The sequence below is a fragment of the Aphelocoma coerulescens genome, chromosome 21 (genome assembly GCF_041296385.1).
Source record: "Aphelocoma coerulescens isolate FSJ_1873_10779 chromosome 21, UR_Acoe_1.0, whole genome shotgun sequence".
In the NCBI taxonomy this organism is placed as follows: domain Eukaryota; kingdom Metazoa; phylum Chordata; class Aves; order Passeriformes; family Corvidae; genus Aphelocoma; species Aphelocoma coerulescens.
The window spans coordinates 5591554-5615981 of NC_091034.1; the positions used below are offsets into that span (position 1 = coordinate 5591554).

A 24428-nucleotide genomic window follows, 5' to 3' on the forward strand; every position below is an offset into this window, starting at 1 on the left:
GCAGTCCATGGAAAAGCAGGATGTGGCTTCACAGCAGTCCCTGGCGATGCCTGCACAGGTCAGGGCTGAGTCCGTGTCGCAGTGACAAAGCCCTCTCAGTTTGGGACACCACGGAGAACACGGACGATGAGCAGGGATGAGAAGAACGTGCCATCCTTACACTGCTGGAGGCAGGGACGCTCCAGGAAAACACAAACCAGCCCGTGCCTCCCGTGCCACGGGCAGGCAGAAATCCTGCTCTGGTTGCTGAGCTGGCTCGGCTGCCCTCCTCCTTTTCTTCCTCCTCCTCACCTCCAGTTTCCTCCTCAGGGCAGGCGCCTCCTGCCTGGCTCAGGGCCTGCAGTTCCCCTGGATAACAAAATTAAACTTCTCCAGGTGCGCAAGGCTGCAAATACATTTCAAGGGGGGGGAGTTTGTCACCCCCCTGGTGTCTCACACCTCTGGAGCCCCTCAGTTGATCTCTCCCTCCGTGAACTCCTCCTTTATGGACTGTTTGCGGGATTTGCAGTCCGGGAGGTCGAAGCCGAAGTCGGCCCAGTCGTCGGCCGCGCCGCGGTTGGGGATGGTGATGGTGTGGCGCACGCGGAAGTGCACGGCCTCCATCACCCGCTGCCGCTGCAGCTCGCCCGAGCTGCCGATGGAGATGGTGGAGGCGTTGCTGCTGGAGCGGATCAGCTGCTGGGCGCCGTAGTCGTGGCTCTGTTTGAGCTCCTGCAGGCCCCGCCAGATGATCATCCGGTACTGCTCCGGGATCTTCAGTGCTCCGAGATCCTGCAAGGACAGCACCGCTGAGGCACGGCCGCCAGAGATGTGACTGCGCCAGCAGGAGCGAGCCCTGGACCCCCAGGTCGTGCTTTTGGGGGGACGCATGGGCACGATGCCCAACAGAGCGGGGCTGGACCTCCCACCATGGCCATGGGTCCATCACCCCCTGGGTTATTTCTCGTTTGTAACCCAGTTACTCCACCGCAGCTTTGCAGGTTGGAGACTTTTAGTTGTTGTTTTGGCAGGGGTTCATATCAAACAGATGTGGGAATGGGAGGGAAGGAAGGGAACGTTCCCCTCGGACACAGGTGGCAGAGCAGCGTGTGGAGCATCCTTGTGCCTGTGCACTTGGGATGGCCTTGCTCTGGTCCTGGCCCGGGAGGCTGGAATGGCACCTGCCTCGAGCACTGAGGTGTGGGTGACAGCGGCTCTCGCAAAGCCAGGAGAGGTGGGTGACCTCAGACAGGGGAGCTGTGCCAGCACAGAGACCAGCACAGCAGGGAGCTGCCAGGGATCCATGTTAATGCCACAGAGACTCACGGGAGCGTTAACTGGAGCAAACAGCGAGTACGCAATTAGTAGCTACAAACGCCGACTCAGACACACAGCTCTGCCCTGACACAGGTTTCGGCCATTCCTAAACATTTCCTTGGACAGCTGACAGACGGTCACAGAGTTAGTTCAGCAAATGGTCCAAAACCAGGCTCAGGTTACACAACTGGCCCCAGCCACCAGTGACAAATCATCATCTCTCCTGCAGGATGTTGTAGCTGCCAAGTAGAGACACTGCTACGCCTGCCTGGGGCAAAATGGGGTCGGGCAGGAGCTCTGTCTCAGCAAAAACACCAACTCCAGGATTTACAGGGCTTGCCACGGCTCAAAGGGTTCAGGATTATTTTTGTTTTCCTTCTTCTTGTTCCCCTGATGGGCTGGGGAAGCCCTGGCTCAGGTGCCACCCCTGATACCAGCACTGCAGTGTGGCAGCAGCAGAGGCTGATGCTCTAGGCACACACAGGTACTTCCAGCATCCCTTCCATGCTTTTTCTGACAGCTTTTACCTGACCTGGGCTATTTCATTCCAGGCTTCCCTTAATAAAAATGCCCTGAGCTCAACTCCTTTATTTCAGCCTCTTTCATCTTAAAGATTAGCAGGGGAAGAGGTGAGACCAGGTTAAACCTCCCTGAACTGCAGTGGGGTGTCCCTGCTGGCTCAGTGGGATTTGGGGTGTCCCTCTGAGCACCTCAGCTGTGTTCTCTGTGTTAGGTGGAAAATCTCCCTGAGCTCGGGCCCCGGGATCTTTGATCTCTGCTGTTTCTGAGAGTCTGGAGGAAGCAGCTGAGACTGGTTGTGGTTTCTCCCAAGGCCTGAGCTATCACTACCTCTGAAGGACCATCAAGGGGACAGGAATGAGAGGCATCAATCCTGGGAGCACATGTTCTGTGTGAGGGGTTGGGGCACAGGTTTTCCTTTCCTTCCTCCAAAACAGTTTTGGTTTTGCTTTTCAGACCAACAGCTGCTGGAAACAAGTGGTAAGAACAGATCTCCCCAAAGCATTTACCTCTATGGATAGGTTCTGCAGGTGGTAAATATTCTGTAACCCTTGTGAGGTGAAATAGTCGATGCAGTTTGGACACCCCAATCCTGTTAAAAAACTGCAGAGAAAGTTTGGAAAATAAAGTGGCATTAAGTTCTCATGAACAACAGCTGTGTCCCATCTCTGTGGGACAGACTGTGTCAGGTGGGGGACATGGAGAACTCTACTGCCACTAAGGTCAAAGCAAAGTGTGGGGTTATGTTCATTCCTTAAAATACAGATGTTTTTCTCCTGATTGTCTGAGATTTTGGCTCAGGAACTCATAATATGAGGGAGCTCCAGCTACTGGGGAGGGGGATCAGGGGGCTCTGCCCTATGCAGATGCTGGCCCAGGGTCTGTGAAAACATCCATGGTCTTTTTAAAGGCCAAAACTTTAAAAATCTGCAGAGCTGTTAATGCATTCCTGATGAAAATAAGCCACATGGACCCATTTCCAGGTGTTGCTGGATGGAAGGGGAGGGGGGAAGCTCACGAAGCTACATGCCAGTGGACATGTAGGGCAAGACCCTCGTTTGGATGTACTTCATTTCTGATTGATCAGGGGTGGATTCCCAGGGAGCTGCATGAGGGCAGTGGGGGTTTCTGACTGGTCGGTAGCTGGGCTTTGGTGGCTGAGGTGAGAGGAACAGTCTGTGATTGCGGAGCAGTGATTTCTCAGTTGGGGCCAGTGGCCAGTTGACCAGTTGCCAGACAGATGGGAAGGTTAGAGCGAGGGACACAGCAAGGAACAGAGGACAAGACAGACAGGGCACCGGGCACCTTCCTTACCTGACGAGGCTGGGGTCGGGGTTGTAGGGTGGCGGGGGGGTGCAGTGTGACCCGGACACCATGGACTGGGACGAGTGGCCCCCGTTCATTTCTCCGTTGGGCTGCATGGGGTGGCTGTTCAGCATTCCGGGTCCTGGGCAGTGGCAACAAATGCACCCCTCAGATACCACCCAGACCTGATAACCCTGCACTGCCTGGGCAGGGAGAGCCCCGTGCCCGGCCTGGCGATGGAGGACGTACCCATGGGGCCCAGGCTGGGTGCAGAGCCGGAGCTGTGCTGGGCAGGCTGCCCCACCAGCTGGTTCACAGAGGGCAGCTTGTTGATTCCTCCACCGTGGACTTTATTCATGGGGGAAAGGACAGGGCCGTAGGAGGAAGGTGTCTGCAGCTGGCTCCTGTTCCGGGAGGGAACACACTGGTCAGACTGGAATGGGTGGGATGGAGCTGCCCTGCTCTGGCCTGGAGCTCCACTCCAGCCCATCAGACCTCCCTGCAAGGGTGCTCAGGGGCTGTGGGGGTCTCAAGGGGCTGCAGGGATCTGGGGGGACTGTGGGGGTCTCAGTAACTGTGGGGATCTTAGGGACTGTGGGTGGTCTCAGTGACAGGAGACGTTTCAAGGACCATGGGTGTCTCGAGGGGCTGCAGGGACCTGGGGGATTGGGGGAGTCTCAGGGACTGTGGGGGGTTTCAGGGACTTTGGGGGTCCCAGGGACTGTGAGGGTCTCTGGCTGTGAGGGTCTCAGGGACTTTGGGGGTCTCGGGGGCTGTGGCAGGACTCACTGCCTCTGCAGGAGCTGCTGCTGCTGCTGCCGGTAGGAATCCACCAGCTGCTGCGGGACCAGCTCCACCAGCTCCAGGCTCTCCTTTATCTTCATCAGGATCTCAAAGTTCTCCCGGCCTCGCACCTGGAGGAGGGAACAAGACCAGGACTTTGCTTTACTCCCATCCCACCTTATGCTCCCTTTTTCCCACCCAGACAGACTGTCACTGTGGCCAGGGACTGCTCGGGATGCAGGAATCCCTTGGACATGTGCACCCGTGCATGCTTTTGCTCCTATTCAAGGCCCCTGCTGTCCTACAGGAGCCCGTGCAGCCCCAACCCGCCCGACATCCCCTCCCCAAGGTGCTTCTGGCAGAGGGGACGGTGCCAGCGCTGTCCCAAGCCGAGTTCTGACCCCGTTGCAGCTCAGCCGCACTTACAGGCACGTAGTACATCTCCTCCTCCCCGTGCCTCCGTTTCTTAATGCCGGTCCCCAGCGCGGGGATGCCCTGGGGGCTCTGCTTGAACGCTGGAAAGGAGAAGGGAAGAGAATTGGTGGAGTCCTGGGAGACAGGACATGGCAGGGAGCACCTCAAGCCGTGCAGGATGCTGAAACCATTCCCTTGGGGCCTGGCATGGGAGCGTCCCTTTGTTATTGTCAATAATGAATAAATGTATCTGGCCATGAGAGCCGTGCACAGGCATCTTTGGGCTCTGCAAGGGGGTCCGATGTGTGAGATTTAGTGGGGAAAGGTCAAAGCATCATCCCTGAGTGTGGATTTGAGCCCAAACCTCGGGAGTGCAGGGACTTCGGGTGCCCTGAGCCCCCCGCCCCCCGTCAGGGGACTCACTGCGCTTGTTGGCGTTGCCGTTCTTGGCCGCGCTCTCGTTCAGGGCTTGCTGCTCTCGGAAATGATCCTCGTCGGCTTTCCGGTCCCTGCCGGGACAGGCACAGATCCGCCCCTCGAAGGATCTCCTCCCCAGGACCTGGCCGCTGGGAGAACAGAGCAATCAGCGGCCCTGCTGCCGCTTGGGAAGGGCGCTGGGACTCAGTCCAGGCAGAAACCAGCCCAGGGAGCAGCAGAGCCCCTCCGCAGCTGGCTCCTGGGGAAGAGGCGCTCATGGGGCAGAGGAAGGCTCCAGCTGCTGGGCTGGGTCCCTGGTCCCTCCGTGCCAGCCCTTTTCCAAGCTGGCAGAGGGGAGCATTGCTGTGCAGCGAGCTGGGGCTGCCCCATCCCGTTCCCTGGGGGTGCTCCCTGCAGGGCAGGGTTCCTTCCCCAGCCCTCCCACGGTGGGAGGGATGCCCATCCCTGCTCCCACAGCCACTCACTCTCTCGTCTCCAGGGTGATGATGATGAGGATGGGCCTCCTGTTCATCCCTCCCACGCAGCTGCTGTTGCACATGAAGTTGTACAGGATGGTGGTGAACTCGGTCCCCACCTGCCCGAGAGAGGAGAGCAGGTGCTGAGCGGGAAGTGATGGGGGGAGGCAGGGTGGGATCCCCGGGGGGTGAAGAAGAGGAGGGGAGGCAGGATGGGACCCCCGGGGGGTGAAGAAGAGGAGGGGAGGCAGGCTGGGACCCCCGGGGTGTGAAGAAGAGGAGGGGAGGCAGGATGGGACCCCCGGGGGGTGAAGAAGAGGAGGGGAGGGAGGCTGGGACCCCCGGGGAGTGAAGAAGAGGATGGGAGGGAGGCTGGGACCCCCGGGGAGTGAAGAAGAGGATGGGAGGGAGGCTGGGACCCCCAGGGAGTGAAGAAGAGGATGGGAGGGAGGCTGGGACCCCCAGGGAGTGAAGAAGAGGAGGGGAGGCAGGCTGGGACCCTGGGGAGTGAGGAATAAGGGCTGGACCCTCTGGCACAGGGCTGGTGCCTTGGCAGGATGAGCAGGGGAACACCAGCGATGGTGTGAGGATGGTCCTGGCTGGAAAGAGGGGACTGAACCAGGACTGTGGGGGCACCCAGGGCAGGGCTGGAGGGGGTATCCCATTACACCCCACTTCCCAAGACCAGGCTGCTCTGGGATGCTTCACGGGGCTGGGAGCTGCAGGTGCTGGACTGTAGCTACCACCGGTGCCAGGGGTGAGCAGTGAGTGGTCTAAGATGTGCCAGGGCAAGGAGGACACTTGGACCCTTTGCCCCGTGCCAAGCAGCCCAAACCAGGGAGGCAGCAGCCGGTCCCTTCCCCCGCCACGAGCAGCCGGGTACCTGCGGGGGCTCGTAGGGCACCATCACGCTCTGCCGTCCCGTCACCGGGTCATCCACGTACTGGGACAGGTTGTTGCCTTCCACCCGGATCAGGTGGCTGGCAGGGGCTGACTGGCCTGCAAGGCAAACCTCCAGTTAGAGCCGTGGGCTGTGCCACGAGGGACACGCGGCCCCCCAGGCCGTGGGGGCAGCTCGGAGCCCTCACCGTCGTTGAAGTCGCGGCCGAGCTCGTGGTTGGGGCAGCGCTTCACCACCTCGGTGACGTGCTCTGCCTTCTTGTAGACGGGCATGGCCCGGATGATGGTGCCCGGGGGCGGCGAGGTGGACACCTTGATCTGGATGGGGCATGTCTTGGCGATCTGACAGTAGAGCTTCTTCAGCAGCGGGGAGTACTGGGAAAGAGGAGACATCCCTCAGGTGAGCATCACTGGTGGGGTGGAGGGTGCTCCCCTGGCCACCCTCGGCTTCCTTGGCTGCTCTGGTGTAAAGGCAGGGTTCCTTCTCTTCCCTTTCCCCCGGAAATACTGAAATCTGACCATTTCACCCACACTATGTGGTATCTGCTTTCCACATAAACCAGATACAGCCACCTCCTGGGGCTGGGAAGGGTTTCCCAGATGGGTAAGGGCTCTGGCAGAGCTGGGTCACCGCTGCACTGAGGCAGAGGGAATCTCACTGAAAATCAGCAAAGCCCTTGTTCGTGCATCACCCAGCCCATTCTGAAAACATTCCCAAATCTGTTCTCACACACAGCTCCTGACCAAGGGCTGGGAGCACTGAGGGCACTGGCTCATCACAGCCTGAGGAAATCGTGCTTGATGTCCTTAGCAGTGTCACAGCTCATTAGGCAGGACCTGAGAGTTTCATTCTGACACAGATGGGTTTGTCCTGATCCTCACTCTATCCTTTGCAGCAGCAGCAGTTCATGGAAGGGACAGGGTGGGGACATGATGGGGACCACTGCCCGGGCTGGCCGTGGGAGGAGGATGCTCTGTGGCAGCTGGAGGCAGTGCCCACAGTCACTGCTGAGTAGAAAACGGTTTGTGGCCACCAAATTCTTCCCTGTGAGGGCACAGTGGGGTTTGCTCAGTGGCAAACTTCTCTCACAAGGCCCTTGGAAGCTCTGGAGGCTGCAGCGTGTGCCCCTTCAGAGCAGGGCTGCAGAAGGAGAACTTGTCCTTCACCTTCCAGGAACTGCCCAGGTGTGGGGATGTGCGATTCCCTTCCACCTCATCTGTGCCATGCTGTTTTCCATCTCGCAAGGAATGTGTTTGCTATACACCAGCCCACCCCTGTGCTCGGAGCAGCCCGTCTCTGCATGGCAGGGCATGTTCCCGCTCCAGGTATTTTATCTCATCCCCACAACACAGTGCCCGGTGCCAAAAAAATACCACCGTGCAGAGTGTTTGTGGGGATGTTAAAGCTTGTCCCAAGCCATCCAAATACAGGTGTGCCCAGGGGAGGCTCTGCTCTCCTGCCGGCGAGGGGTTCCTGAGCTGGGGCTGCCCATAAGGGGGCTCAGCACAGGGCTGGGGGGTGTTCAGGGGCTGACATGGATGGCTCAGTCCCTACTTTTCCTGGCCATGAGCATGTCCCAGTGCAGCTGTGGATCAGGCGGGAAGGATTTGTGTGTCCCAGTCCCCCTGCCCTGGCTGCAGGAGCGGATCTGCCTGTGGATGAGCGAGGTGCTCCCACCACCAGGACCGGGACAGGGCAAACAACATAAACCATTTCCAGGTTTGTCTCATTTGGGTGGTCTCTGGGGAAGTTCTGGGAAGACATAAAGGTCAGAGGCTCCACCAAGGCAAACAGCAGCAATTCCTGCAGCTCCTCCAGCACTGGGCTGGTGGTGGTCAGCAGCAGGTACCGGCTCCTGGAGGCACAACAATGGGGTGTCTTGGGTGTCCTGAGATCAGAACCTGCTCGGTGCTGGGGGGAGCAGGAAGGTGCTGTGGTCACCGCAGGGTGGTGACCGAGAGATGTAACACAAACTTGAACCTGACAGCAAGAATTAATCCTTATTTTTGTAGGCACTTGGACTCCAACCAGAGAGGATGCTTGGAAACACCAACTTCCACTGAAATCCCCAAATTTTGCACTTATACCACAAGATGCTGACTACACCTTGCCTCCATGGCCAGGCTAGCTTCTTGGGTGTGATCCTGCACCCCCAGCAGGGATTCTCAGGGATCAGGCCTGAGCTGGAAGTGCAGGCTCCACTCAGAATGTGGTGACTCCACTCTGCCCGACCAGAGAGGAAACTCCCACGTGGCTACAGCCCACGGAACCCACTCGCCCACCACGATGGGGTTTAATGCCCTCGTCTAGAGGAGCCACTGTGGCAAAACAAGGGTTATTTGGAGGGGGCTCTTGCTTGCCAGGTGTTAAAATACTGACAACTCCTGTCAAAGGATCTTTTCATGTAGACATTCCCGGGCAGCCCTCAACATGCCTGGGAACTATAACTGCTCTGGAAGAGCAGAGGTGCATTATGGCAAGTTCTTTGGTAACAAATTCTCTCATTATACCATGTTATGACATGGATAAATCTCTGTTAAATAGCAGAGTGATGCCCTGCAGGGGGAAGGCGGCCGCTCCGCGCAGACTTGCCTCCGCTGATAACCTTATCGTGTCCCAACAGCTCCGGGATCACCTTCAAAGATCCCTCCAAAATAACAAACTATTCTTTTAAGGAACTCCCTGCTGATAATTCTGGGCACGAAAAGTCCAGGCTGTGCCCTGGGCGGCCGCGCTCCTGATTCCTCTCAGTGTGGAGCCGTCCTGTGCCGCATCTCCAGCCGAGCGCTCCCGGTCCCACAGACCCAGGCTGCTCATGGCCACCAGGACAACCAGCATCGTGTTTTTGGGATCCCAGGAGGTTCTGCAGCCCCAGCTGTGCTGCATCCCCAGCTTGGCGATGCACACTCTCTGTAGGGGACAGCAAAACCTGTGCTGAGCAGTGTCCCTGGGCAGGCACCTCTCTCCTCCGTTATCTGTATTTGCTAATTACCTACCACGCACGTCTCTGCCGGGCTGTGCTGCATCACCTGAGGCCCTGGTACCTCCCAGCACAGCCATACCCTGCACAGCACCCTGCAGGGACCACAGGCACCACATGCTGCTCGAGTGTGATGTGAGGGAGTGGCAGAGCAGAACCCAGAGATCAAAATGCTGGGATGTAACCCAGACCAGCGCAGCCGCCTCGCTGCTTCGGCTCTCTGTGTGCCACGGTCGTGCTCCTGCCACCTGCACTGGGGGGAACCTCAGTCTCTTCACTCACATCCTCCCCACTCTGCAGTGTTTGGACAAACTGACCTCTCAGCACTGGCCACATGTGGCAGCTGGGTCACAGCCAAAGCTCAGGTCACTTGAGCTGCTGCCAGCTTGCTGTCCGGCATAGGAACAACATTTTGGGGCACCTGTACACCTTCCTGGTACATCCAGACCTCAGCTCCAGGATTCCTTTCAGACCTACAAGGAGCCTGGGTGTGTTCTGCCCTGGGCAACTCCTGCCTGTGTCTCCAGACCCTGCTCTGCACTGGGGACTGCTGGTGTCTGTCTCTGTGCTTACATTAGGACTAAGGTCCATCTCTGTTCCTGGAAAGCACCGGAGAGTGTCTGTTACTGGGTGTCATTGTGTGTTTGAGGAACACAACAGGTTTCTGTGGCTTGTGGGTGCTGGATTGCTCCAACCAGCACAGAGCAGCAGCAGCAGCACTGACAGTCTCCCTGGAGCCTATGGAACACACAGAACCTGTATTCCTCTGGGGTTTCCTGCAGCTTCCACTGTCACCCTCGACTTCTGGGCTGATACTGCAATGGCAGCTCTGTCTCTGTCCCTTCCCTGCCAGTGCTGTCTGTCCAGAGCTCTAGGAATAAGCCCAAAAATGGAAAAGCCAAATTATTTAACCCCTACCATCCTATCAGCTCTGGGCTTGGTACCACAGAAGGTCTTTGGATGTGTTTGAAACGCAGCTGCTTTTTGGGTGAGATGAGGCCGTGCTGCACCAGTGCCAGATAGAACAGGACACAAACAAGTCACCCCATGGTGGCACCGGCCACTGTGAGGCTTCACCATGGTTATCCCAGTGCTGCTGCCCCGTGGAAATGTTCTGGACACCACAAGATTCCACTGAGTGAATTCCCCGCAGTGGCTCGTGGATGCAGCGTTGACGTGGAGTCTCAGCATCCATCACTGCCCACCCTGAGACAGGATCAGGAGATGGTTCCAGAGGCCACCAGTGCTGCCACCCCACGCAGAGAATGAGCAGGGAGAGGTGGTTTTCCTCATGGATGCTGACGGCCTCACACCAAAAATAACCTGAATCCTCTGCCTGGAAAGACCTCCTGGCGAAGTCCATCTTGCCCAGCCCTCCCTGGGCAGCAGAACCGCTAGGAGGATGTGTCCCAACAGATTTGGAGCTGATAAAATCTTATTTATCTTCAACTGTTGACACCGAAGCGTCTAGACTTGCCTGTTGGGGAAGGCGCAGCCAAGGCCTCCTTTCCCTCTTGAAGGAAATGATTTGCTCAACAATTGCTTTTTCCACAAATCCTCCCCCCCTCCTCCCTACCAGCCGCCTCCTCCTCCTCTTCTTCTCCTACATTCCAGGCTTCTCATTAGCTCTACTCAAGACGTGTCCAGGACTGCAGTCAATGGATCCCCAATAAAGCCACTGGCCTGGCAAGGCAGAGAGAAGAAAAGTGCCGCCTCCGGCTGCTAATTTCCTTGCACTCCCCAGCAAGCAGCTGCGGAGCTGCATCCTGGGACAGGTTGGGGCAGATCGCAGCAGAGAGGTGATAATAACGTGTCTGTCATCTTCCCCAGACATGTAGCATCTTGCAAACCGCAAATACCGTTAACCGGCTCGGACGAATCTGTTACGGCAGATCCTGGAAGACGTGCCGGCGGCACAGCTAATTTTTTTTTAATAGCCATTTTTTAATCACCGGCCTGTAAACTCCTCACTGAGCTGGAAATTCCTTCCCAAGCTACTTTGTTGCTCATTTACTACGAGCCAGGTTTGAGTATGACTGGTGCTTGAGAGGAGAGGGGAGTGTCCGGCAGGGCCTGAGGTACCTGTCCAGCACACAGGTGGGCTGGGCAGTGGGGATACTGCCCTGGGGATGGCTGAAAGAGGTACTCTGGTACTCCCATCTCCAGTCCCTGCATGGCAGTGGTGATGGATTGGGGAGATGGCCATAAGGGATACCCCAAAACCCATCTCTCCACGTCTCCATTCCCTGCACCATGGTGGTGATGGATTGGGGTGATGGCCATAAGGGATGCCCCAACACCCACCTCCCTGTGCCTCCATTCCCTGCACCATGGTGGTGATGGATTGAGGTGAGGGCCGTAAAGGGATGCCCCAACACCCACCTCCCTGTGCCTCCATTCCCTGCACCATGGTGGTGATGGATTGAGGTGATGGCCCTAAGGGATGCCCCAACACCCACCTCCCTGTGCCTCCATTCCCTGCACCATGGTGGTGATGGATTGAGGTGATGGCCCTAAGGGATACCCCAACACCCACCTCCCTATGCCTCCATTCCCTGCACTGTGGTGGTGATGGATTGAGGTGATGGCCCTAAGGGATGCCCCAACACCCACCTCCCTATGCCTCCATTCCCTGCACTGTGGTGGTGATGGATTGAGGTGATGGCCCTAAGGGATGCCCCAACACCCACCTCCCTGTGCCTCCATTCCCTGCACCATGGTGGTGATGGATTGAGGTGATGGCCCTAAGGGATACCCCAACACCCACCTCCCTATGCCTCCATTCCCTGCACTGTGGTGGTGATGGATTGAGGTGATGGCCCTAAGGGATGCCCCAACACCCACCTCCCTGTGCCTCCAGTCCCTGCACCACAGCAGCGATGGATCAGGGTGATGGCCCTAAGGGATGCCCCAAAACCCACCTCTGTCTCCCTTCAGTCCCTGCACCATGGTGGTGATGGGTGGGGGTGATGGCCATAAGGAACACCCACCTCCCTGTGCCTGCAGTCCCCGCACCATGGCAGCGATGCCTTGGGGTGACACCAAGCCACCACCTGCTGTGCCCAGGACAGGGGGTCTCGAGGCACCCAGCAGAGCCCCCCCGATCACCCCAGCCATCATCAGCTGCAGGGGACCTCTGTCACCCACAGGTCCCCCAGCCCTACAGACCACTGAGGTCTCAGGGCCCCCAGTAGAGCAGCACAGGGAGGCTGCCAGTGCTCCAGCCTTCGTTCTTCTACCTTAATTAGCATGCCATTACTGCTAATTAAAATCCCTTGGTTCACCCGCAAAGGAGTCCTCTCTCTGCCTTCCACAGTGAGCACATCCTTAAAATAACTTCCAGCTGGGATCTCTCTCAGTCACTGCTGAGCCAGCGCTGGCACTTCTGGGGTTTAATCTCTTCTTGTAGGTCTGACTCCCTCTGTGTGGTAGATGCTCAGATCCCCTGACCAAGTCACCCTGGAGCTCTCTCCCACCCAAAAAGGAAGCCACAAATCCAGCAAGGAGATTACTTCACACTGCCAAGGATGCAGGGAGCAGGCGGGAAGGGAATTGCTGCTGGCCTTGGGAATTGCTGCTGGGAATGAAATATGAAAACCAGCACAGCTAAAGCAGAGTTCAGGGAAAACCACAGGCTCTGGAGCATCCCAGGAGGGCTGTGCCATGGAGGAGGGGCTGCTCCTCTGCTCTCTCTCAGCTACTGCCTGGAGTGGGCATGGGGAGTGAGTGGGTTTGCCAAGGGCACACCAGCATCCTTTCCCCCTCTCATGCACCAGAGATCAGGGCTCCCAACTCTCCCACCTCTCCTGCCTTCCCAATGGAGCAGCATTGCCAGGAAGCCATTCCCTTGACCTGTGCATACCAGACACGTTCAAGATAGTGGAGCTGATAGCGGGATCGTGTTGGAACATCACACACTGAATTCCTTTGCCTTTTTTTTCTTAATTCCGTTGTGTCTGGAGCTCCTGGAGCCTCATCCACACCCTGAGAAAGCTGGTGGAAAGCCTCCAGTGGGTTGGCTTCGATGGGCTCCAGAGAAGGCTGGTGCCGAGGTTGCTTTCCTACTTCTGGCATGGCAAAATACCCACGCTCATCTGCACACTCAGAGCGTCCTCAGGGTGTGTGGCCCCTGATCATCTCCAGGCCATGGCTGTTGGACAGCAGCCTGGGATATGGGAAAATGCCAGAGAGAGTTTGCAGAGGGATCTCTTGGACTGTAGATGCTCCTGAAGGTTTCTCCCTCCTCTTTATATCTGCCTCTACTCCAACAAGCCTCAGACAGCAATCAGCAAGGGAGAGCCGGCCTCCCACCACACCAATTACTCCCATCCTCCTCATTCAGTTGGGACAGAGAAATCATTTCAGCTCCCCAGTGCCCGTGCTCCAGCTGCAAGATCTATCAAGCAAGTGGAACCAGTTCCACACTGCCATCTCCCACTGGCCGAGCACTGGGAAGCAGACTGGTTTGCTGCGGGTGGCTGCTGGACAGCCATCCATGGCAGCAGGAGCAGCTCTCCTTGGCTGTGGACCTGTCCAGCCTTTCCCTCGCAGGCTGTTTGCTCCCCAAAACAGCAACAAGAGCCTGGGTGCGGTTCGGACCCTCCATGCCTGTGTCAGAGACCCCCCTGCCTGCTCAGCTCAGGGGCTTGTCCATGTCCCCCCGGCTCCAGGGGCTCCGTGTGAGCCCGGGCAGCTCCCCCGCACCACGGGCCCGAGCCCCCACGTCCCTTTGCAGCCCGGCCGCGGGAGGCCAAAGACCCCATTAACGCCTCTGCGGCTCCGGCACATGTGACAGCGTCCGGCGGGGAGGGAGCCCCGCTCCGCCGCCAGCCCGACTTGAGAAAAATCCTAATTATCCGTCAGTTACCAGCTGGCTGGCGTGGCGAGGGGCTGCGGCGAGAAAACCGCCGCGATCGGCTGCGGCTGCAGCGTGTCCGGGCAGCTCCGGGCAGCGCAGCCCCGGTGGCCCCGGCGGGCGGGCAGGATGCCGGCGTGCCCCGTCTTGCCGTGCCGCAGCTCCCGGTCCTCGGCCCGCCCCGCCGCAGCAGCCTGCCGGAGGGGGGCTTCCAACCCACAGGGAAAACCTTATTTTCGGCATCTGGCCGTTGCTCTCTGCGATAAGAAGGCCATTAAAAATGAAAAGGGAGGTGGGAGCAGCCTGGAGGGCTTCCCACAGCACGGACCGGCGCGGCTGCTGCCGTCCAGAGCGGGTGGTGACACGCAGTGCTCAGCCCAGGGGTTGGGACAGCCAGTGTCACCCACCACTGCCCAGAGTCGCTCTGCGAGGGCACACCTCAGTCAGTCCCAAGGCTTCACCTTTCTCCGTTCACCTCTTTTCTAAAATTAGAAAATCAGCGTTTTGAGGCAAGAGAGAGCAGCTGATGATGCTCTGGTCCCATTGCCCACAGTGCTGCCCTCAGACCCCTTCCTTCTCCTCCTGCATTGAGTCAAGGGTTTCTGCTAAAGCACATCTTATCTCTGGAGAGATATGCAGAGTCCTCATTTGAATCCTTCAGGAGTTGGGATTCTTTGGGTACATTCCTTGGTAAATTGTTCCTATGGTTAATTATCCTCACTGCTAAAAAAAAAAATTCCACCTTGTTTCTAGTCTGAATTTGCCTGGCTTCAGCTTCCAAGTGCTGGATCTCATGATGTCTTTTGCTATTAGATTAAAGAGCTGGCTGCTATCAGGAACCATCTCCTGGACACACCATGATTGAGCCCCCTTGCTCTTCTTGGGGGTAACTTCCATGCAGAACATTTCTCTGGTGTTGCTCTACAAGGCATCTGTTCCAAATCATTCATCTTCTTCGCATCTCCCTCCCAAGCCATGTCTGTTCTGTCAGCAGAAGGTTTGAAGCGTGGACAGGAGCACTGTGTGTGTGTTATGGCCTGGGGACACTTTGCTCCCCTGGGTGACACTTGCCCAGCCCTGCAGAGCAAGCACTTGTCCAGCTCACTTGCCCAGAGTGGCCAGCTCACCTGGTCCTTAGGAGCCTCCTCTCCTAAGTGAGGGAGAACGGATAATGCCACATGTCCCAGAGGGATTCAAGTCCAAACCCTTCAAAAGCAGGAGGCCATTGGGCTACACACTTCCATCAGCCAAAGCTCATGATTATATCAAAAAATGATGCTGAATCGTTTGACAAGGTGACTCACACAAACCATTTGCTTTGGCACTGCCTGCTCACCAGCTGTCCAATCCTCCGTGGCCAGATCCTCCATGATTCAACCCCAGACTGCAGGAGGCCTTCAGCTGAGACTCCTTCCAGTGCAGGAAGCTCCAAATTTCTGCTCAGCATGTTGGCTCTGCCGAGCCTGTGGTCAATGCTTGGTGGAAATTGATCAACCATCCTGGCATAAATTATTGGGTGCAGCGAAGCTGAGCGTATCCAAAAGCCATGAGGCTTCTGCAGGAGGAACAGGCTGGGTTGGTTCTTCCCAAGTGCTGCCCCAAACCACGCGTGTCCTGCAGAACACCGGGACGGTCGGTGCTGCTGTGCCTGGTGTGACCATCACTGCCCTGTCACATGTCCCTCTCTGTCCCCAGCCCTACTGACCGGACATTTACCTTCCCTTCCCAAGTGCCTGCATCTGCCAATGGCTTTTCCTTATCTTCCACGTGTGCTCCCACCTCCTGTGGAGGCTCACACTGTCCCATCCAGCATTATTTGTGTGTTCACTGACAGCATGGAGCACACTTGTTTTGCTGAGCTCCTTTCCCTGTTAAACCAGGACGAACTCTCAGGTGTGGCAGTGGCGCTGCAGAGCTCACGGTGAGTGGGAGGAAGGCAGCAATCTCCTCTTCCAGCACTGACCATGCCTGTGACAGCCCCAGCCAGGAGGACACGGAGTGACACCAGCTGTCACCGCAGCAGGACCATTCCTCACATGGCACCGTGGCAAGCCGGACACACTGCACCCACCTTGGCAATCCTGCAGGAATCACCGCTTCAAATGAAACGTCCCTTGTGCTTTCCAGGGTGCCAGATGCTGCCAACCCACTGCTGCTGCCCACGAGACTCAGCTACAGCACGGGTGGGCACTGGCTCTGCAGCCAACCTGCTCTGGGGGATGCAGCCACCCCAGCATGGTGGTTCAGAGGGCCACACACCTCTCACTGCCTTCCCAAGTGTTAAAGTCACTTCAGGCACTCACATCCTCACTGTGCACCCTTCCTAAGACCCCTCCTTGCAGCCATGGCTCCCAGCCCCGGCTGGTGGGCACATCCTCCCCAGGTGCTCCCAGCCACTTCTAGAATGAGTGTGTTCTCCGGGCAGCTCCCGGGTCCAGCTGCTCTCCCGGCATCGTGTGCCTGCCCTGATCTCCCTCAAAGGCTTGGGAAAAACAGCCATATGCTGTCCTGGTGAGGACAGGAGCTCCCAGTGGGACACGGCAGCTCCAGGAGCACAGTCAGCACAGAGTGATGAGGGACAGCCTGGACTCCCTCTAGTTAGAACCGTGGAAAGATCCCAGGGGAATGGGATGGCTTTCAGGAGGGGAGCCCTGCTGCGCTGCGTCTGCTCCATCCCAAAGCCATCCCCCGGCACTCCTAGCTGGGGACAGTGGCAAACAAACGAGCATCGGACACGTTCTGGTCCCCATCCCTGCATGCTGGGACAAGACAGTCTGCAGCGCCTTGTTTCGGTTTCCATTCGGACGCGTGAGTGGCACGGGAATGCCTCCCTTCCCTGTGCAGCTTTACCTGTAACTGAGTTATCTCCCAGGAGGGATAGGAGTGGGCTGGAGTCACATCCTGCCCGAGGACCTCCGGTTTATTCAGTTCCTAATGAAATGCATCCCTGAGCAACATCCCGCAAGGAAAGACAGCGGAAAGAGTGGAGACTTTACCACCCCTACGAGGGCAAGTCGTGTTTAACCACGGCGCTGCCCCAAGCCCCCGGTCCGTGTGAAGCTGCGGGGAAGCTGCTGGGCTGCACCAGCCGGGAATTCGGCTGCGTTCAGCCTCCCGATCGCTGCCGGCTCGCTGCTGCTTTCCCACTCCACACACCCACTGGCTTCCGCAGGACACAGCCCCAGCGCTGCGGCCGCTGCCGGAGCCCGTCCCCTCCTGCATCCTCCCCGGGACAACCGGGAGCATCTCGCCGGCCGCTGCCCGGGGTGTCCCTGCACGACAGCATCCAAGGATGCTTTCTGTCTCCCGCAGGAAGGACCGTCTTGGCAATTAAACACGTCACCTTCCGCAAACAAAGGTCATTATCACGCCCGGGGCTTAAACATCGCTGGGCTGCTCTGCCCGTTCCATGACAGTGTCAAACCGCAGCCCCGGAGGAAACTGCTGCTGCTGCGGTGTGTCAGTCGTCCCGCCCCAACCTTCCTGCTCTGCCAGTGCTTCCCGGAGGAGAAAACCCGCCCGGCTCAAGCGTGGTGAGCGGCTCTCCCCGGTACTCCAGAGGCACCCGCTGTGGGAATGCCTCCGGCACCGGCCACAAGTGCTGGTTCTCCTTAAAAACGCTGCGCTGAGCCAGCAGCAAGGATGCGAATTTAGCACATTTTGCCACAAAAAGCAAAGCAGCCCCCGAGCGCTCTGCCCGGTCCCTGGGTCCCTGCTCGCAGAGCTCTCCTGTGCCGGGCAGCAGGAGGGCGGTCGGAGCAGCCGTGGACCAAAGCTGCATCCCGGCTCCCGAGCAGACAGCACGGAGCTGTGCAGCCATCCCTCAGTGCACCAAAACCTACTGCGCTTAAAAGCCCGCTCTGTTATTTGCTGTGACTTGCAGGGATTACGTTACTCCTCTAGTACGGGATGGAGAAGGACTGTAAATGACAAGCAGGCACTTACAGCGAAGCTGGGAGACACGAGCCTCGTCTCTGACAGCACCCGCTGGCAAATACGCCGGGAAGCACCGTGAGAACAAGGCAGGTACTTCCCCAGGACATTTCTTTTCGGAGGACATTTACCCACAATTTAGGGAATCGCAGCGAGAGAAGTGACATCCCAGCCGCTGTGCTTCACAGCCCTTTGGGACAAACCCCCTGGAAAGCAAGCGCCGATGTTTCCAGCACTCTCTGCTTCCCAGGGCCACCGCCTGCGCCCGTGAAGTCCCCATCAGTGGGGGCTGCATCCCGCAGCTGCCCCGTGCGAGCCTCCCCACCGCCGCCGCGCTGGGTTGTCGGCGGGGAGGACGCGGCCGGCGGTGCTGAGCATCTCCCTAGCCAAGGTAGAAGACACGAAACTTACTGTCCAGGTGGCTGACTTGGCGGTGCTGGACTGCTGGAAGGTCACCTCGAAGTGGTGGGGACCAGGGTAGTCGGTGTTGGAGGGGATGACGGGAGCCGGGGACATGGCGTCGAAGGTAGAGCTGGGCTGCGAGTAGGGCGAGTGCGTTGGGACATTGGAGGTGTGCTCGGAGCTGTAGGGGCTGGTGGAGGCTGCTCTGCTGCCGATGCTCTGATCCATGCTGTTGTTCAGCAAATTGAACTGGGACTGGAGGAAGGGAAAAGGGGAGGAGGGAAAAAAGAAAACACCAGCCAGTTTAGAGACAGGGAAACCTCAGCCACCTTTCTCCAGGGCTGGGGTGTCCTGTTACAGCCTCCTTAAAGGGCCAGCGTGCAGGAGGGGAGCCAAAAGAGCTGGTCTGGGTGGCTCGGGTTTTCCGACAGGTCACCACTTGTGTGAGGGATAAACTCCGTGTGCTTAAATCACCCTCCTCGAGCTGCTCCATCCTCGCTGGAGGCAGCGAGGTGCCACAATCCCGGATTTCTAGCGCACCTGCCTTGGGGAAGCCACGCTCCTGACAGTGGGGAGAGGGCAGGGATGTTGTGGGGTTTGCTCAGGTGTGGGAGATGTCCCTCTGCAGGCAGGGAGTGACAGCCCTGTCCTGCACGCAGGGCTCTTCTCCACGGTGTCCCTTCCAGCAGCCAGAGTGCCACAGCTCGGTGAGGCCACCCCGCCAAGGTGAGCAGCAGTCCCTGGCGATGACATCGCTCCATCGCGACGGCGATGCCGAGCGGCCGTCCTGTTTTCCGAGCTGTCCCTCGTGTGCTCGCTGGTCACGGACGCACACCCACACACCGCTCCCGGGAGTGCTGCCCTGAGCCAGCCAGCCCCGAGCGGTGATTTGTAGCTGGTTTCCCAGCGGGATGTTTGCTCCCAGGGCTTGATGCCGCTCTAATTTGGGGAAAACCTCAAACCTACAAAGCACGCGGCTGCGATGCAGCGCACTGCAGGAAAGTCACAGGGCAAACGGACCCACTTAGGCAGGTCCTGGCTCTTTTTCCAGACCTGTTGGACCAAATCATGACTTTTTACTATTTTTTCCTTATTCCTCTTCTGACCAGTTACTGTCAGATTCTTCCAATAAGAGCTGGCAGCTCCTTCACCTGCAGGCACAGCCCAAGCACAGCGACATTCCCAAGAGCCGTGTGGCTAAAGCGACCTTAGCATTTCATTGGAAAATCAGACTCAAATACAACTGTTTCTCAGAGCAAGTGGAATGGTTTTTTCCCCCAGAAATCTGCAATTCCCGAGTTGCTCAGGGGTTGCTCCCACCCTGCAGCCCCGAGGAAGTGGCAGTGCTGGTGACCACACGCAGTGTCCAGTGCATCGCCGTGCGTCATCCTCGCTCCCTGCACTGGAGCAGCGACACAGCCCCCCTTGACTGCCCTCATGCCTGGCAAGGACTGTCCCTGTCCCCAGCACCCTCTGGGGCAGCTCTGGGAAGCCAGGAGCTGTGGAAGCAGCCATAGGCACAGCCAGCAGGCTCAGCCTTCTCCAAAGGGCAGCAAGGCTCACGGCTCAGGAATCAGGAGACGTGTTTTAACTTGGGATCCCAACCTCACCCAGCCCTCTACGATGTGGAATGGTTTAAAGGCAATCATCCTTCTCCAGGGAAGTTCTCCTGTTGCCTGCATCTCTCACAAGGTCGTTGGAGCCTGTGACTAACTGGAGGAATGCTGAACAAGATCTGGCTTGCTTTTACACATCCAACCATTTTCTCCCCTAAAATATGTGCCTAAATCCCTCTATTCCTCCTCGCCGCTCTATAAATAGCCCAGCCAAAGACAAGCCAAGCTTTCCTTAATCCAGGCTTCACCTGGAGAAAAACTTATGAGAAACTCTGGCAAAACAGGCACGTTAGGAAAGCTCTTGCCATCCAACTGGGAAATGCAGCTGCCGTGGGGAGCAGTGAGGTGGCACAGGCAAAGCTCAGGGATCAACCAGGAGAACAGCAGCAAGGGAAAAGGGATTGCTGCAGGATGGGGCTGCACACAGCCCAGATGATCCAGGAGTATCAGGACTGAGCTGTTTTGCTCTCATGCTGAGAGCCAGGACCATTCATGGCTGAAGCCTGTGGCTGTAAATGGGCAAGTGAATGGGGAACCACCAGAGAATGGAGCATCTTGAGCTCTGCATGGGAGGAAACCTTCCCTCAGGAAGAATGATGAGATAGGAGACCCAGGGTATCACCTCTGCCAGGCAGGCTGGCTGCCCTGAGCTGGGCTGCCTTAGCACAAAGCAAGAGGCAGCATCCTGAGTGCTCGGGCTTTGGGAATCTGCTGGCATAGACATCCGAGTCAGGTGCATCGTTTGCAGGGCAAAACGATGGACTTGCTGTTCAAAATTGATGAAATTATGGAAACATTCCCCTAAAAGACCAATCGAAGGCAGGAGTGTTGGTGTGTGTGTGTCTGTAAATATGTACCTACACACACAGGGATAATTACTCACACAACTGCAGCAACGACCTCCCACGGAACAGCCCCGACAATGGGACACACGGGCTTGGTACCAACACGCTTAAGGTAAAAACCAGGAATGAAGTGATTTCCTTCTATCTCCAACTGCCTCTGTGCCTGTGCTGGACTGTTCTGAATGCCAGCGACAGACACAACCCCCTTTCCCTAGGGAAACAACCTCAGCGCTTGAGGACAGGGCTGGGAACGCATTACCTGCAGCACAGGTCCTGCTTCATCCGCTCGACCCTCCCAGGGATTCCCACCAGGGAAAGGAAGCCTGCCAGGGGAGGCAGGAGCGTGGTGTGGGCTTGGCTGGGGAGGTCAAAGTGGTGCTGGTGGTGTCCAGCACCTCCAGGTGTTCCTCGGATGGATGCTCCGGCTGACATCCCTCCCACCTGTGCACACACAGGTAGGTGAGCCTGCACCCCTGGCACCTTGGGCTCTGCAAGCACCAGATGGGGCAAAGCAAGAGGAGCAGTGACCGATCACGGAGGCTGCAGCATCCTGCACCAACACGGCTCGTGGCTCATGAGCGGGGCTGGACCAGCCCCAGCTCCTCCGTGCAGCTGCAGCACGGGGACGGGCGTGCGCTGGGACAACCCCTGAGCATCCTGGGCAGCAGCAGCCAGGCTGGGCAGGCAGAGCCAGAGCCGGTGCCCCAGCGGTGGAGGATAATTCTAAGCAGAGCATCAAGGCAACCCCCGCCCACAGCGAGCAGCACCTACCGTGGTGTAATGCTGCATCGGGTCGCTGATGTAGAGCATTTTAGTTGTCTTGGGGTTCACGGAGCACCGGGAAGCCTCCTGCCACGGGAGTCATGGGGTCGGGGCGGTGGCCGGGGTGGGGTGGCGGATGGGACGAAGGAGCGCGGGAGCGGGGCCGGGCAGGCAGCGCCAGGGATGCTGTGCCGGCCACCCGTGTGCCGCCGTCTGTTGGCTTTTTTGCTTTTTTCATCTCCCTTAGTTCTGTCAACTCGCTGCATCCAACAACAAAACGGGGCCCACCCCTTCTGTCCCTCATGACTATTCATTAAAGCACAGGGCAGGCCCCAGCTTGCCCAGTGATGGACTGGGCGATACCAACCATTCCCACTGCAGGGAGAGCAGGGGTCCAGCTCCACCACCAAACCTGCCCGCATCCCGCTCCCAAAAGCTTCTTCCAGCCGCACGGGGCTGGAGACCTGCTGGGCTGGCACCTGTCACCAGCACACTGAGGTGCCCACCCTTGCCCTGAGCAGGCAGTGCCGTGACTCTGTGAGAGCTCCGTGTCTGGGAGATACGGAGCTGTCTCTATCTGGATGGACAGACACGCATCGGTGAGGATGGATGGATGGATGGATGTGTGGATGGATGGATGGATGGATGTGTGGATGGATGGATGGATGGATGGATGGATGGATGGATGGATGGATGGATGGATGGATGGATGGATATCTAGAGGGATAGACAGGAACAGATAGGGATAGATGCCTGACAGAGCATTGGGGTGATGGGCTCGCAGCCACAGAGCACCAGCACCACTCTGGCACCACCGCGCGCCAAGAGCAGCGGGAATCAGCACGGACCCTGCGCAGCCTCTCCCCTCTCTCGCCTTTCCCTCAGGCCGCTGGCATCCCGTTACCAGAGCGCTTCTTGTCATGCCCGCCAGGCTGCTCCGGCCCCGCCGGGCTCGGCTTAGGCTGCAGCGGGAGCGAGGGAAGAGGCGAGGGCTCGCTCAGCGAGGGGCACAGCCCCGATTAGCAGCACTCTGCCCAGCCCCTGCCCGCTGTGAAAGGCCGGGGAAGGGAGGGAAAACGAGCGGAAAGCGAGGGAAAAGGGGCTGGGGGAGGGGAGGCAAGCTGTCGGCGAGGGAAACGGCGGCTTTCTGGAGGGAAACAGCGGCTCTCCGCAGGGAGATGCAGCAGAGAGCCAGGGCAGCCTCAGGGATGCTCCCGGGAGCCACCGAGCACGCACAGGCGGCCGGGATGTCTCGCGCGCCCGCGATGCTTTTCCAAGACTTTGTCTTGGGCAGAAGCAAAGGCTTCTCGCAGGACGGGCACCGGCACGGAGCTGCGGCTGTGGTGGGAGCAGGGCTGGGAGCGCGGCGCGCCCCTCCGGCAGCTCTGCCCCCGCAGCAGCTCGCAAATGGCTTTTGCTCCACACCGTTTGTCCCGGAGCGAATGACGCTCGGCTCCTGTCCTGGTGCTCCCCCAGAGCTCCGAGCCCCCGCTGCTGCCTGCACTGGTGTTACCCAACAACAAATAGACACGGTTTTATTGACCCCTGAGATTACAGGTGACCAGACCCTGCACCAGAGCCCTGTGCCATCGATTACAGGTGACCAGACCCTGCGCCAGTGCCAGCAGTGCTGCGCCAGCAAGGCTGGGCTCGGTTTACGAACCAGCAAACACCCCAGAGCCTCCTCCAGAGCCTCCCCCAGAGCCCCCAGCCCACCCCTGCAGGGAAATCAAGTCTGTGCCTGGTGCAGGTCCCCGTCCCTGCTGTCTGAGCACACTCACCATCACCGAGTCGGTCATGCCTCTCATCTGGAACACGTCCATCGTGACCTCTGTGCGGTTGGAGACCTCGCTGCTGCCGGTGGGGTTGGCTGGAGGGAGGTCGAAGTAGGTGCTGTCTGGCTCCCTGAGGAGAAGGTGAGGGCACAGTCATCTCCCCAGCTCTCCAACGCAGCCTGTGCCACCCCTACCACCCCCCCTCCACCAGCAACTCGCTGTCCCCTCAGACCGTGTCCCTTTCCCAACTTCTTCCCCCATCCTCTGCTTTTGTTTCCACATGGCAGAGCAGGCTTTACCTGGCAGGTAAAGCAAGCAGAAACATAGGAAATTTTGCATCCACCCAGCTGCTCCATCATATCTGTCCCCCTGGGATGTCTTCACATGAGGGGAACAAGGGAGGAAGAAGACGAAATGAGGCACAGTCCTTCTCCCTTGCTGGATTAGGGCATGAGGCCTAAGGGCCAGAAGAGTTACAAACGTCTTGGTGGGGCTGGAAGATGTTTAATTTTGGAATTAAGGGTCCCAGCTTGAGGGGAACTCTGCTCTGGCCCTGACACCATCCCCATGCTGCCATGGAGCGCTGCAGCCAGGAGGGAGCTACCCATGAGACAGACAGTGCCGTGCTGTTTGGCAAAAGGAATCCCTGGGCAGAGAGTCTGGGACCTAGGAGCAGAATTCGCCAGGTGGCAAAGGCGTCTGTGGAAAGCAGAGGATGCGAAAGGAAATATGCCTTTGGCAAAGAGCCCCCAAAGAGCCACGGCTGCCTCCGAACACCCCCACGGGGAATGCTCACACCCCACTTACAGCGTGCTCCAGAGGTGCTCGAATGTGGTGCCTTCGTCAGCTGCGGACGACTGGGACATCTTCAGAGCGGGGGAGTCCGACAGGGGATAAATCACTCTGGGGGCAAAGGGAAACAGCAGGGTTAGCACTGCCAGCATGCCATGCCGTGCTGTGCCACTCCGTGCCGTGCTGTGCCATCTCACTCCAGCAAAGCAGCCAGCCAAGGGCAGGAATCTCTCAATCCCAACTCGCTCCCAGCAGCACATCAGGGACCAGAGACCCCTCAGGGCCCCTCGTGGGGGACACACAGGACCAGAGACCCCTCAGGGCCATCATGGGGACACACAGGACCAGAGACTCCAG

At 58.3% G+C, this 24428-nt stretch overlaps 1 protein-coding gene across 8 annotated transcripts; it reads right to left on the reverse strand.

The window, feature by feature from the left end:
• Positions 1-371: 371 nt before the first annotated feature.
• TP73 (tumor protein p73) lies at positions 372-24160 on the reverse strand. 8 transcript variants are annotated; one of them, XM_069035138.1, is made up of 13 exons: positions 24087-24160; positions 23286-23409; positions 18291-18536; positions 6299-6485; positions 6094-6209; positions 5220-5329; positions 4741-4883; positions 4330-4418; positions 3910-4034; positions 3370-3524; positions 3130-3262; positions 2325-2418; positions 372-771 (listed from the first exon to the last, which is right to left on the reverse strand). In XM_069035138.1, exons 1-13 carry the CDS (start codon positions 24143-24145, stop codon positions 451-453), a joined length of 1902 nt encoding a protein of 633 aa, XP_068891239.1. In that variant the 5' UTR covers positions 24146-24160; the 3' UTR covers positions 372-450. The 8 variants fall into 8 exon arrangements, with proteins under 8 accessions (XP_068891239.1, XP_068891240.1, XP_068891241.1 ...); XM_069035139.1 differs by having other exon boundaries at positions 23292-23409; positions 24087-24145; XM_069035140.1 differs by having other exon boundaries at positions 3370-3521; positions 24087-24145.
• Between the last annotated feature and the right edge of the window lie 268 nt (positions 24161-24428).

Excerpts from the sequence above, each read along its gene's own strand:
- TP73 (XM_069035138.1), bottom strand. The coding sequence starts at position 24,145 with ATGTCCCAGTCGTCCGCAGCTGACGAAGGCACCACATTCGAGCACCTC. Across the intron at positions 4,884-5,219 it reads ATCACCCTGGAGACGAGAGA|CGGCCAGGTCCTGGGGAGGA; the intron begins GTGAGTGGCTGT and ends CTGTTCTCCCAG. Across the intron at positions 4,419-4,740 it reads CGGCAACGCCAACAAGCGCA|CGTTCAAGCAGAGCCCCCAG; the intron begins GTGAGTCCCCTG and ends TCTCCTTTCCAG.